This window comes from Mycteria americana, chromosome 3 (genome assembly GCF_035582795.1).
Source record: "Mycteria americana isolate JAX WOST 10 ecotype Jacksonville Zoo and Gardens chromosome 3, USCA_MyAme_1.0, whole genome shotgun sequence".
Taxonomy (NCBI): Eukaryota; Metazoa; Chordata; class Aves; order Ciconiiformes; family Ciconiidae; genus Mycteria; species Mycteria americana.
In genome coordinates, this window is record NC_134367.1 from 28,246,936 (window position 1) to 28,262,194 (window position 15,259).

At 41.1% G+C, this 15,259-nt stretch overlaps 1 protein-coding gene across 1 annotated transcript in view; it reads right to left on the reverse strand.

Moving 5' to 3' along the window:
* Positions 1–15,259, reverse strand: part of COL21A1 (collagen type XXI alpha 1 chain) — a 118,792-nt gene that overhangs the window by 17,623 nt on the left and 85,910 nt on the right. Inside the window, exons 18-19 of the mRNA XM_075497291.1 lie at positions 11,523–11,567; positions 11,109–11,162 (exon numbers count right to left, since the gene is read on the reverse strand). Coding sequence (XP_075353406.1) covers positions 11,109–11,162; positions 11,523–11,567 — 99 coding nt within the window. The remainder of the gene's footprint in view (positions 1–11,108; positions 11,163–11,522; positions 11,568–15,259) is intronic.

Consider the following 15,259-nt stretch of genomic DNA (forward strand, 5'->3'; position numbering starts at 1 on the left):
TGTTTATTCAAGAACCCAATAGCTTCTGCCATTTCAGATCGTGACACTTCAGCACATGTACAAAGCCAGAGCATTGCCAAAACCGTCCCTTGGACTCCTTTTGTGGAAACGTGTTGATAAAGGCATGTTTAGTTGCCTGTGTTCCATACATAAACTAAGAGCTAAAGGGTGTTAAACCATCAGATGGCTGGCTTTCTTAATTTCTATTTAAAGCTACACTTAAGTAGCCAGAGCAACGGCGGGAGATTTAAATGCGGTGTAACGGAAACTAGCAGCCAGTCGCCGAGGGGAGCTGCTCTGGAGCCGGTCCAATCCGCAGCACAGCGGCAGATCTCAGCACACAGGGAGTTTTCCTAAGGCAGGGAAACGTTGCAGTGGAGAGACCCACCAGGAGCCAGCAGCTCTCGAGGGAGACGCTGACAAGGCCTGGGCATTGCCAGAGCAACGGCGACCACCCCCGTGCCTATACAAAGCAGCCTGGGGAGCATGAGTGACCAGGAGCGCAGCCAACAGAGCGGCAAACAGAGCGTGGCGCGTCAGCCTTCGCGCAGGAGGCCGCGCAGGGAGGGCGCCTCTTCGAAGGAGGGACATTCCACCGGCCAAGTGGGAGACCTGAAGTACGCATAACCCAGCAACCAGGCACCGTTCTGTGACCATCTGCACAGGTCAAGGGCACTCATCCTACCTGACCCTCAAGGCAGAATGGTCTGAGAGCAAAGGCTGCAGCTCCGGCTGCAGGACTGCACCATCTACCCCAGCAGTGGCCAATGCCTCCACCCAGACGGACATGCTGAAGGGAGAGGCTACAGTGCAGACCTCAGACTGCAGGAAGTGCCTAGACCTTTCTCCTGGGGCAGGGACGGGCGGCAGACCTGCCTGCAAAAGGTGTGCCCAGGTGGAGGACCTCCTGCAGCAGGTGGCTGAGCCGCAGGAGGCGGTGAGAAGGCTGCATAACATCAGGGGGGCTGAGAAGGAGTTAGATAGCTGGTTCCAAGCGCAGTCTGCAGTGAACCCACAGCCCATGGCCAAATAGCCAAAAACTCCCCCACCAGCACACACAGAAGGGAGGGGGGCCAATAACGCAGAAGAATGGAAGCTTGCAACGGCAAGGACCAGCAGGAGGAAGAGACTTCCCCCGAAGCCTGAGGTGCCGTTGCAGAACTGCTTCACCGCTCTGCGGACTGAAGAGGTAAGACCCGTCACACGTGGAGAGACGCTGGAGCTGAGTAAGGCAGCCCAATCTGCTCCCCAAATAACAACCAGCGCAACTAAGAAAAGGCAATGGGTGATAGCAGTATGTGACTCTCTTCTGAGAGGTACCGAGGCACCCATTTGCTGACCTGCTGCACTCTCCAGAGAGGTGTGCTGCTTACCGGGGGCTCGTATCAGGGATGTCGCCACGAGACTACCAAGCCGTGTACAGTCGACTGACTACTATCCGCTGCTGTTGTTTCACATGGGCACCAGTGATACAGCCAGGAGCAGTCTGAGGAGGATCAAGAAGGATTACAGAGCCCTGGGAGAGGCGGTAAGGGACTCTGGAGCACAGGTAGTTTTTTCATCAATCCTCCTGGTCAAAGGGAAGGCGTTTGAAAGGGCCAGTTGAATCCGGCAAATCAACAAATGATTACAGGACTTGTGCCACAGCCAGGGGTTTGGCTACTTAGACCACAGGACTCGCTTCGAGAAACTGGTCTGCTGGGGGCTAATGGGGTCCAGCTGTCAGAGAAGGGGAAGAGCATCTTCGGTCATAGGCTTGCCAAGCTGGTGAAGAGAGCTTTAAACTAAAGTTGCCGGGGGAGGGGAACCTCAATCCATCCCACTCCTACCAGTTTGATGCCAGTGCCAGCAATAGATGCCCAGAGCCTGGAGAAGGATCACAGGTCAGCAGGAGAGCACCTGAAAAGCAGCACAAAGCAATTCCAGCCACTCCAGCCAGGAAGTCAGCTTCATGGGGGGGGCCAACTTAAATGCCTCTATGCAAATGCACATAGCATGGAGAATAAACAAGAGGAGTTAGAGACATGCCCACGCCTGCAGGGCTGTGATCTTATCGGCATCACGGAGGTGTGGTGGGATGGCTCCTATGACTGGAGTGTTGGAATGGAAGGATACAGGCTCTCTGGGAAGGACAAGCAGGGGAGACGAGGAGGGGGTGTTGCCCTCTATGTCAATGACCAGCTGGAGTGCATGGAACTCTGCCTGGGGATGGACGAGGAGCCAACCGAGAGCTTATGGGTCAGGATTAAAGGGCGGGCAGGGACAGGTGACATTATAGTGGGGGTCTGCTACAGGCCACCGGACCAGGAAGACCAAGTGGATAAGGCCCTCTATAGACAGATAGGAACAGCCTCATGTTCACAAGCCCTGGTCCTCATGGGGTACTTCAACCACCCTGATATCTGTTGGAGGGACAACACAGCAGGGCATAAGCAATCCAGGAGGTTCCTAGAATGCGTTAATGATAACTTCCTTCTCGAAATGATAGAGGAGCCAATGAGGAGAGGTGCCTTGTTCTCACCAACAAGGAAGGGCTGGTGGGGAAAGTGAAGCTCAAGGGCAGCCTTGGCTGCAGTGACCGTGAAATGGTGGTGTTCAAGGTCCTTAGGGCACCGAGGAGGGCACACAGCAAGCTCACTACCCTGGACTTCAGGAGACCAGGCTTTGGGCTCTTCAGGGATCTGCTTGGTAGAGTACCATGGGATAAAGTCCTGGAAGGAAGAGGGGCCCAGGAAAGCTCGTTAGTATTCAAGGATCACCTCCTCCGAGCTCAGGAGCGATGCATCCCAACAAAGAGGAAGTCAGGCAAAAATGCTAGGAGGTCTGCATGGATGAACAAGGAGCTCCTGGACAAACTCAAACACAAAAAGGAAGCCTACAGAGGGTGGAAACAAGGACAGGTAGCCTGGGAGGAATACAGGGAAATTGTCTGAGTAGCCAGGGATCAGGTTAGGAAAGCTAAAGCCCTGATAGAATTAAATCTGGCCAGGGACATCAAGGGCAACAAGAAAAGCTTCTATAGATACATTGGTGATAAAAGGAAGACTAGGGAAAATGTGGACCCTCTCCGGAGGGAAACAGGAGACCTGGTTACCCAGGATATGGAGAAGGCTGAGGTACTCAACGACTTTTTTGCCCCAGTCTTCACTGGCAAGTGCTCAAGCCACACCGCCCAAGTCGCAGAAAGCAAAGGCAGGGACTGGGAGAATGAAGAACCGCACACTGTACAAGAAGATCAGGTTTGAGACTATCTAAGGAACCTGAAGGTGCACAAGTCCTTGGGACCTGATGACATGCATCCATGAGTCCTGAGGGAATTGGCTGATGAAGTTGCTAAGCCACTATCCATCTTATTTGAGAAATTGTGGCAGTCTGGTGAAGTTCCCACTGACTGGAAAAGGGGAAACATAATCCCCATTTTTAAAAAGGGAAAAAAGGAAGACCTGGGAAGCTACAGGGCAGTCAGTCTCACCTCTGTACCCGGCAAGATCATGGAGCAGATCCTCCTGGAAACTATGCTAAGGCACGTGGAAAATAAGGAGGTGATTAGTGACAGCCAACATGGCTTCACTAAGGGCAAATTGTGCCTGACAAATTTGGTGGCCTTCTACGATGGGGTTACAGCGTTGGTGGATAAGGGAAGAGCAGCTGACGTCATCTACCTGGACTTGTGCACAGCATTTGACACTGTTCCGCATGACATCCTTATCTCTAAATTGGAGAGACATGGATTTGATGGATGGAACACTCGGTGGATAAGGAATTGGCTGGGTGGTTGCACTCAAAGAGCTGCGGTCAACAGCTCAATGTCCATGTGGAGACCAGTGACGAGTGGCGTTCCTCATGCATCGATATTGGGACCAGCACTGTTTAACATCTTTGTCGGCAACATGGACAGTGGGATTGAGTGCACCCTCAGCAAGTTTGCCAACGACACCAAGCTGTGTGGTGCGGTCAACATGCTGGAGGGAAGGGATGCCATCCACAGGGACCTTGACAGGCTTGAGAGGTAGGTGCATGCAATCGTCATGAAGTTCACCAAGGCCAAGTGCAAGGTCCTGCACATGAATTGGGGCAATCCCAAGCACAAATACATGCTGGGCGAAGAATGGATTGAGAGCAGCCCTGAGGAGAAGGACTTGGGCGTGTTAGTTGATGAGAAGCTCAACATGATCCGGCAATGTGCATTTGCAGCCCAGAAGGCCAACCGCATCCTGGGCTGCATCAAAAGAAGCAGGTCGAGGGAGGTGATTCTCCCTCTCTACTCCACTCTCGTGAGATTCTACCTGGAGTACTGCGTTCAGCTCTGGGGCCCCCAACATTAGAAAGACATGGATCTGCTTGAGCGGGACCAGAGGAGGGCCACAAAGATGATCAGGTGTTGGAGCACCTCCTGTACGAGGACAGGCTGAGAGAGTTGAGGGTGTTCAGCCTAGAGAAGAGAAGGCTCCGGGGAAACCTTATAGCAACCTTCCAGTACCTGAAGGGAGTCTATAAGAAAGCTGGAGAGGGACTGTATACAAGGGCATGTAGTGATAGGACAAGGGGTAATGGCTTTAAACTGAAAGAGGGTAGATTTAGATGAGATATTAGGAAGAAATTCTTCACTATGAGGGTGGTGAGGTACTGGAACAGGTTGCCCAGAGAAGCTGTGCATGCTGCATCCCTAAAGTGTTCAAGGTCAGGTTGGATGGGGCTTTGAGCAACCTGGTCTAGTGGAAGGTGTCCCTGCCCATGGCAGGGGGGTTGGAACTAGATGATCTTTCAGGTCCCTTCCAACTCAAACCATTCTATAATTCTATGATTCTATGATATTAGAAAAGAAATATTTTTTTTAAATCATACTTTCCAAGAAGGAATTCCCATTTATAGTATTTTCCACATCTGGTGTTAATATACGTCTTTCTCACCACTTCATCTCACTTCTCTTTGACTCTAGAACTGCATGCATCAATAAAAACAATATATTATTATTGTTTTATTTGGACTTGCATATATACTCTGAAATACGTTCTGCTATAAAAGTGTACTTCAGACACAGCATAAAATAAAAGGATAATAATACAGAAAGTCAAACAATTAAATAAGGCCTGGAAATCTAACTTGTCAGAGATTAAGTTTTATCAATGATTCTAATTGACAGTATTTTCAAAAACTACTGTTATTATTGTTATTTAACCTTTGCTTTCATATAGATAAAAACAATCACCTTCCATTTAGTACTAAATGTTAGGAACTATTCAGTTCAATGACATTATCTCAGACCTCTTTCAAAAGTTACATGTGATCAAAGATAAATGTATGTCTAGTCATTTGTTACACAGATTGTAACTCGGTTTTGCAAAAAAATTATTAACTTTCTTTGCTAAAACTAAAAGGATGCCTTTGTTTTTGCAAATACAAGAGAAAATTCAGAATATTTGGAACAAGTAATTCTTTGTAGCCAGGGTTTTCAGCATTTCATCAGTTTTCTGCTATTTCACCTGTGCTTTACTGTTAACTGAGGCAGCACTGATTAACTCAGGTTTCTTTCCTGCCATATTGTAAGAAAGTACTGGTTGCTAAATTTTTCTATCAATAAACATAGCAACTTGCTCTTTAGGCCACAGACACAGGTCTGTGAATACAAATAAATGTTATCAGTCACAAGACTAAAACTTGAGTAACTTGAGCCAATTTTCCTCAGTCTCAGACTTTTCCCAGACATGAAAATTCTTCTATTAAACTTCAATTTCTCTAAAATAACTAATAATATCGTACATCAAATAATTTCCAACACCTTCCTGTACTTTGAAGATTAGATCTGCTTGTTCTTACTTACACAGAAAATCAGTCATCTTATCAGAGATGACGCAGTTAATCTAGTGTAATCTATTATTTGGTAAATAAAGGTTTACTATACCCTATGCCATTTCTTTCATAATTTTGGAATAGAAATTACCAATTCCCCTCCACCTGGAGTGAAGTTTCTGAGGTCTGCTTCCACTCATAACCTAAGAAACAGTGTATTCCCATTAACCATTTGTTTACGGCCTATGTTCAGCATCGTCTTTGTTACAGCAAGCAGAAGAAAATATTAATTTGGTTTTGGAACCTAACCTTAATTATATTAAGACTGTCTTAATTCACTTGCACATCAGGCCTGCTTCTTCACTTTTTCTCTTTTTATTTACATGGCGAAATAAGGTTTTATCAATTTTCATTTCACTGTAAGGCTTAATTCAATTTGGCTTTTTAAAATCAAATTTCATGTTATCTACTGACCTCCTCACTTCTGAAATACAGCTCTCTTCGTTGTGTGATATTTTTTGCATTCCTTGAAGGCTACCTTCCTTTTCCAAAAACCACTGTGTAATTATTATTTTCTTCTCAGATTCCTGTTCTGTGCTCATTTCTAGCACTTCAATCGGTAGAGAAAAGCAAGCACAAGTTTGGGGAGGGATAGTGGGAAGGGATAAGAGATGGGACTAGGGGATTTCTGGCTCCTTTCATGTTGCCACCTCAGTGCAGCCCTGTGTTTCAAGTCATGTAACATGCTGTTGAGAGCCTACCCCCTACCAGCTTCACACTAGATCACTTCTAATTTACGCCCACACCAGTCCTTGGATTACAGAACTGGTTAAATGTTCATCACAAATGCTTCTCATTCATTTTGTCTTATACAAACTGGAAATACTATGAGTACAGAATAGTTGTTTTCTTTTTTAATCAGATATGTGTATATATCCACACTGATCTGCAAACATATACTAGACAAGGCAAATCAGAAAATACGTTTAGTATAACTAAAGGCCAGGCGCACATCTGCAGGAAAGGGAGAAATAAAACCCACTTGTCCTGGCTTCCTTTATTGCACCTTAATTACTAGGCCATATTTAACATATTTCATTTAAAAAATTACAGGAAGACAACTACATGAAATCAGTACGCTGCAAGAAGAAAACTTTCAGATGCGATATAGGAAAAGCTTGAGAACACGATCTGAAAACTATGGCATGTAAAATTAAGAGAAGAGCATGTCCCAAAAAAAAATAAAGAACAATTCAAGGACATAAAATTAGCATTACTCCCCCATTTTCCAGAGCTGACACTATTTATGTGGCAGATAAATTAATAAATTACTGATGTTGGCAATGTAATAGGGATACTTATTACTGAAGAAGAGCTTGTTACTGAAGAATTTTCCCAAGGTATTAATAGACCATCCACAAGCTTTCCATCTGTTTTTTCTGGAACAAACATATTCAGTCTGACTAATACAAGGAAAATCCCATTGTCTTTTCTGGTTGAAATTCCCTAACGCCATATAACACATTCAAATATTCCATGCATCAATTTCCTACTTATTTCATCAGGTGACAAAAGATACATTAAATGAGCTGACAGGAAACATGAATAAATTATTTTCAAGTGTATCAAGAACCAGATGTTATTTATCTAAATAAAATTTGAAGAAAACTTGGTAGGTGAGATACTTGAATACATACACACACTTTGGAATCCAACAAGGCTTTATTATAGCTGTTGATACAGGCTTCCCTCTGGCATTTTGTACAGCTTTGTCAGAAAGAAATGGAGAAAAAATTTCCAATGATAGGCAATAAAAATGATTAGAGGCACAGGTGAGAGAACAAATGTGTGTGTGTTAACTAGGAGTAGAGACATTTGAACTTCCAGTTCAGGCAATGTTTCTTCCAAATGTGATCTAAACAACTGCAGTAACTGGTTCTCAAGGAAATTTATTCTTTCCAGAGAAGATCTTTACGTGGCTGAAAAAGTCCTTTAAGTTCATGAAAAGAAAATTAACCACTGTACTCACTTTATACAAAAGGGCTTCTGACAGCTGTAATGTAGTGGTCATGCCTGTGGTAGTCAGAAAAGGAAGAGCTGCTGGGTGGATGCAGGGTAGCTGTATACTGTCATGGGATTCGTCCCACCAAGTTTCAGTAATGGCAACTAGGTCGTAGCTTTCTAGCAGCACAGTGGCTCCCAACTCCTCCTATTTGTTGCCCATGCTGCTTGCATTGGTGTAGAGGCACTTCAGCTGGGCTGTTGGCCATGTCACCTTCTTAGAGGAACACCCCTTTATTCCTCTGAGGTATTTCACTGGTGTTTCCCTGTTGGCTCCTATTACCTCAGGAGCCCCTGGCTCATCTCCGTAAGACTTCAAGTGTGCTGCAGTGTAGCCAGCACGTCTCCGACCAACAGGCTGAGGGCCCTCACTAGCACCCTGTCCCTCTAACCTTGGTGTGTCATCCCACACCTTGTCACAGGCAAGCCTGATATTATCCCCCTGATATTATCAGGTCTGCCCTTATGTACTTTAGAAGATGGTAACCTAACTAGAATTTTAGAGAGATTCAGCAAGAAAGACAGAGGATCAAAAGTTCTGCACTGAGATCCTTGGCATCCTCTTTCTTCAAGGTTCCTGTCCACCCACCAAAATGAGGCACAAGCTACCACAACAACAACGTGGATAAACACCACTGGAGTCACTGAGAGCAGAAAAGAAAGGTCCCTGAAAAGATTATTCCTGTCCTGCAATGAAAGCTAGATACTGACAGTAAGATGGCCTGAGCAGTGTGACAGTAGGCATCCTGGTGGCTGAGAAATGAACACCAAACCCTTTTTAGAGAGCCACTGACTATCCTCTACTTGACCTTGCAGATATAAGTATGGATTTCTTTAAGTTCAGAATGAGCCCTCTCCCTTTCTTCTACTTTTAACACTACAAAGTGGCATCTGAAACTCCTTTCAGAACTCCTTTCAAACTCCAAACTCCTTTGGAATGCATGAAATCCAGCCTGACAGCTGGATGTCAAGAGAAAGTTCACTACTGATGAAGCATTTTCATAGGGAAAGACCTTGAAAAGAAATGGGGTAGATAAACTGAGAAACGGACAAGTTAAAATTGAACAATACAATCTGTTAACAATCGCTAAAATCCAAGAATCTATAGCAATGTTCTCTCACCTGTTGCCAAAATATCAAGAGGCTTAACATAGCGGCAAGGGCAGCAGAGAGAATAGTTCACAGCTTTCATCCACAATTTCCACACTTCAAAGATGCCACTGGGCTAAAAACTTACAGTTGCCATAACCTTGTCTTTTGCTGCTGATAGAAGGAATATTGTGACTTCTAGGCATAGCTTCCCTATTTAGGAATAAAATAGTCAGTGCCATTTGTACCTACAATGCAGATATCACTTTCTAAGCTTCTCAGTCTCTTCTTCCATTTCATGAATGCCACATGCTTATTTCTAACAATTTTTCTGAAGCTCTATCCAGAGCATTTCCTTCTTGCTGCTATTCAGATCCCTCAGCTTTATCCAGATAATTTCATTTATTGCTTCTTTTTACCCTTCCATTTCAGATAGAATTAATTAGCAAGAGAATTACTGCTCTGAGATTAATTTTTGTGAAAAGTGTTTATATGTTAGTCTCTTATTTATCAAAGCAATGCTATCAAAGCATTTACAAGAATCTGATATTTCTTCTCAGTTCAAGTATTAGAAAACTGATGACTATTGTTATCAAAATCAAAATCACAGACAGAGTTGGACTCAGTGGTTATTTATCTTCAGATGTATCTTCCAAGCTAAAGAAATTAAGCAGTATCTTAGTTTCCCATGTAATCATATTTATCCCAGTAGTAACACTACAGAAACGTCAAACTTTCCCAATTAAATATTTTCACTGAACTGCTTTCTTGGCTTCCTGAGCAACAGAAGTTGTATCTTCTATTCGGTCTGGGCGTGGACAAGCCCGTTACATGCACAACATATAGTGAATCTCAAGATGAGGCAACAAGGCAAGAAAAAACCAAGTGATCTTCCCACTGTTGTCACACATTAAAACATTTGCATATGCCAGTCAGCTACAAATCAAGAAGTGTTATCTAATTTTTCTCTGACAAGTGTTACTAATTCTGTACCCTGAATACAACTGCATAAAATCTCTTATACTACCATACGGCTATGTACACTAAGAATAAACAACAAATTTCTTAGAAGGTTAAAACATTTTAGTCATTTAGTGCCCTACTGTCCATAGAGATAATAGCATGAGTCTTAATCCTGTACTTGATTCTCTACAGTATTTACTTCATTCTAGCAGTAATAGTCTATACTGATCTGCTTGAGGTCAAACATAGGGTGAAATATAGGTTCTTTAACTAAATAAAACGTCACAGTAAACAGCTTATTTATGATGCTAAGCCATATATCTCTCAGGAAAGTCAGAAGCATTTTAGTCAGCAAAGAAGATAAAATATCTCAAATACAAAACAAAAACTACAAAAAGACATGTTAACAGTGAAGATGATTAATAATGGAACCATGTAAATATTGTTGAATTTTTCAATAGAAAAGATAATTATTTTTTAAGGCAGCATATGTTCAACTAATGATGAAGTTCCTACTAATTAATGAAAGACCTCTAACCAGTTTTAAGCAGCTGTCCCTTTTGCCTTTAAAATTTTCATTTTTTGAAGTCTATATATACTTGCATCAACTTTCAGAACAATTATTCTACTACTGTGATTTCTAAAGGATTATAAAGAACACGGAAATCACCCTACTCAGACACTAACAAAGATGTGGTAAGCTGGACTGTCCAAAAAGAATGAGTTATTTTCCATTTCCTACATTCCAAAATTAAAATCTCCCTTTAAGCGTTCTGGGAATTCAGTGATCTCAGCTATTCTCTCAGTCTCTGTCAAAAGAGCACTATGACAAAAGCATCCTGAAATTAATCTTCAGAAATCCATTGTATGCTCTGACAATATTTAAGTCGGTCTTCAATTTCATAATAAATTGATTTGAGTACTTTCAAAGTTAATTCAAAGTTAATTAATTCAGAGAGTAAGTTCAGACTAATGTGTTTGCTGCATTTGTTTATCAAATGTGCAGTCAGGGAATCAATTTTAAAAAGAAAAGTGGGTATATAATATTTGGGGGGGAATTCAGAGTTTAGACTTAGTCTGATCATATTTGCCAAGCTGAAAATGTTAGGTTGATACTATATTTGCCATTTGTTGTTTGTTTATACAATTAGAGAATGACAGCATCAGAATTATTTGTTCATAACAACATCATTTTGCAAACTTACAGTATCCCCTGGTGACCCTTTTGCTCCTGGTTGACCCGGTGGTCCAATTTCACCCTACATTTTTTACATAAAGAGAAGAGTTCTGTGATTAATATATGTATAGTTAACAAATTTGTTAAATATTCTTTAATTATGCAGATTTATTTAGTTAGGATTATTTCTCAAAGTATTATGACATTAACTTTGGTACTTTTAAATTATTCATACCTTCTGGAATAGTAGAAATAAAACCTAATGAGAGATTTTCAAACATGCCACAAAGAACTTGGAGCATGCCTCCATTCATTTGCAGCATGATTTGATGCCCTAAATCCCTACTATGAAAACTCTCCTCTCAGCACAGACTGAACCTCTACTTTGGAATGGGTATACGTATGCACAAGTTTTAACTGTGTTTTGAACTATTAATAATACCTTTTGTCCTTTTGCTCCTTGATTTCCAGGGATTCCAGGAATTCCCTGAGAGGGAAAAAGAAATCCTTTTAAATATATGGAATGGTTTCTCCGGAAAATACTATAAACTCCGCCCCCCCCATGTCCTTATAAATTTAATATTTGCCATATGATTGGGGTTCAAAATATGAGCAGGAAATAAAAAATTTAAAAACCACCTAAGAGAAAAGAGCTTCAGCTGGAAACATGCAAACTATTTCATCTGGGGATACAATGAAACACTAATGTTCAGTCGCTCCCCAGCGCTTTCCTGCCAGGAGCCCATGTCTGCCACTGGGCAGGCTCAGATGCTCCTGGTTGCCCACCAAGAACTGCAATGCTGCACTGAAAACCCTGACTGACACGGGAAAAGAAACCACTTTTCATTATCCATAAGATTTCCCACATAAGATAGAGCATATCTTCTTCCAGCAAAAGTCCTCATCAATAGGACCATGAGTACAACAAATCTTACTTTCCTATCTAAAATACAGTGATTGTAACAGAACCCAAGAGATAGCTATAATTATATTTGATGTATGCTAACTTCCATCTCCATAAATACTTGAAGATCTCTGTCATTTCCTTAGCATTATTGCTCATTTAGCTCTACAGTATATCTCAGTTTTCTTATAGTGATCATTTAATTGAATATAATTCAGTTTTAAAACAAAACTCTCTATATGCTTAAAACTGTAGTCTACATTCAGTTAATCTATTTTTTAAAAAAATAGATTTTTTAAAAGAAACTATTCAAATTTATTGGACAGACACTGTTCTTATTTGTACCATCATTAATCTGCAGCAAGGATTTGGCTTACAGACTTTACATTTTAATCTAATATTGAAATTAATATGCTGCAGTGAAAACAAGAGGACTGTTCTAGACACCACCAAAACAGATGCATTCTGTGGGAAAAAAAATTAACATGAATGTAACAACCAGGAATAACCGATAGTTTCCATATGGATTACATCTGTGCAACGCTGGCTTGGAAAAGATAGCTCCATTGTTTTGTAGTTTACACCCAGCTTCTAGTTAATAGTGACCCCATCAAGCAGAAACAGTTCATTGGTCAATGAATTAACTATGACATCCTGAGCATTTTACAGGTCATCGAAATTCCAATGTGCCTATCATTAAAAGAAGAGATCAAAGCATATAATAAAAAGAACTGGAAAACAATGCCTCATTCTAAGACTTCCATTCACATTGTGTAACACAAGTCTTCTTGCTAAACTTTCACCCAAAACCAACTTAGACCTTTTGCACAAATAAAGAGATGGGAAATAGGCCATAGTTATCGCCACATTTAGGAACTTCCAGACCTGTCCATGAGTTCTCACTATAATTATTTAACAGCTAATTTCTGTAGCTATAAAATATAAAACTAAACTATAAGTATCTGTACTAAAACAGAATTTCATATATGCTGAAAAAACCTCCCACTAGGCAGCAACCTTCTCGTACTGAAAGGATGTACCAAATCTTTCCGTGGTTACATTTCTATGCTATTTGCAGGGCTGAGAGAAGACAGTTCCACATACTTATCCGACACAGCAAATGATTTACCATTATATAAGCATGCTTAAAAGAAGAAACACAATGTCCCGCTGAGCTTTATTGAACTTTCTTGGCTAAAATAAATTGCTGATACAAGACATTTAACTTTACCTTTATATCAGTGACAAAGAAGGATAAAACTCACAAGAACAACAATTGTAAAACTAAGTCATATTTCCTTATTTTTTCCTTCTGATTGAGTCTGCAATACTGAAGTACATGGAACGTAGGCTCTTGTTTCAGTGGGAGTTGGTCCAGACCCTTAAAATTCTCTTATGGCTCAGTGACATTCACTCAGCTAAGAATGAATCTATCACTTATGCTAATGTAAGTGATTCCCAGAGTACATGGGAATCACATGGGTGGAGATTTTCAGTTATTCTCCACATGTCAGTTGGCACAGAAGAAGGAGAATGAAGTGGCTAATTTGGTCATAACAAATGAGTTTTTCCCATGAGAGTTAGGTTTCTGTATAGCTTCCATGGTTCAGTAATTACAAAGACTAATTTCTGTAGGATAAGGTCCACGATGCCTAAAAATTTAAAGTTGGTTTCCTTCTCATTATCTATGCCCAATCTATTACTTCCTTTTACATGGATAATCTCTGATTATGCCAATTAGAATTATTTGCACTTTCCCAGAAGACAAGGTTAAAAAGTAGTTTAGATATCCTGAGTTTCTTCACTAACTTCTAGGTCAAAAGCCAAACCAAGCTTTGGAAATGTGTCTTGTTCCTAAACAGAGATTTCACATGCAGTACAAATCCTCAGAATCTGAGCATTTTTTTGTCCACCATGAGTAATAAGGCACTTTTAATAGGGAGTTATGTTTAATAGGGTGACTAACCAAACTATCAAAGAAACCTTACTCCAATTATCAAAAAATGTATTCTTACTTTAAAGCATGAGGTGAAGCAACTAGTTTTACTGCATTTGTAAGATAAAAATGTAATTTTCGTGAAGAGTATATTGTAACTAAAATTATCACAAATGCCTGTGTTTAATCAGAACTTAATATGAAGCAGATTCATCATGCAATTTTTCTGCCACGAAGGGAAACACAATGTTTGGAACTACTACAAATGGGAAAACTGCCACCCACTGGGAGTAACAGAATCAATGCTATGGAATAATTCATGATTCACTGGCCTACGGAAAAAAATTGCCTTTGGGGATGTCCTCTGCAAAGCTATCAAGCAATATTTTGTTCATATGAAATAAGAAAAAGGAGTTTAATTTTAGATTTTCTTCTCTTTGTCTTTCCAGAACTTATTTTAAATGGTTTTTATTGATCATATATGCAGTTATAATACCAATAAAACATAGCATTACATTTCTAGCCAGAATAGATAAAAATCAAAGCATCTACTGTGCTTTAGTGATTTCTGTCCTTACCAGATGTTGGACCATCTTACAATTCTGAATCAGGTGATTTGTTCCCCTTCTTCTTTTACATCAAATTTCATGTAAGGTTTATTCAGTGTTTCTTCATATTTAAAAACGAAGTTTATTGCAAGCCTTACCACTGCCTTAGTTCTTTCAGCATCATCAGTCTGAGTTTCTCAATTACCTTCATTTCATGCAAATGCCTTCCTCCTTTCTCTGAAATTTTCCCTTAATGGGAAGTCTTCCCTTACCCAATAAAAGCCCGTAATATTATTACTTTAGTTTTAATCAGCAAGTGCTATAATCACACAAAATTTAAAGCCAGCAAGATAGCCTAGTAAACCTAACTCCTTGGTTTAAAATGTGTCTATACTAAAGATTCTCAGCTGCAGTTTTATCACACACTGCTGAGTTTGTGCCTAAAAACTAATGTGATCATGTATCAGTCTGGCAGCTAACCAAGATTTTTTTATTTATCGAGACACTGCTGTCTTCACCCTTTATTCAGCCTCCTTTGCCTGTTTAATCATTTATCTTCCACCTGTGTTACCTATGTGTACCTAGAAGCCTGTCAGCTTTCTAAGCTCTTGTTACAGACCCGGGGAGGCTTTGCAGGGTACCCCAAGGACCTAAAGTGACACTTGAATGCCATATAGGTAACTGAAATAGTCTCTGGTGTCACTGAAGGTGCTGTGGGATAGCTGATCTACCCTTTGAAAAAGATGTCAGTCTGCTCTAAGAACTGTGTCATACATGCCAGATGTTGTAGT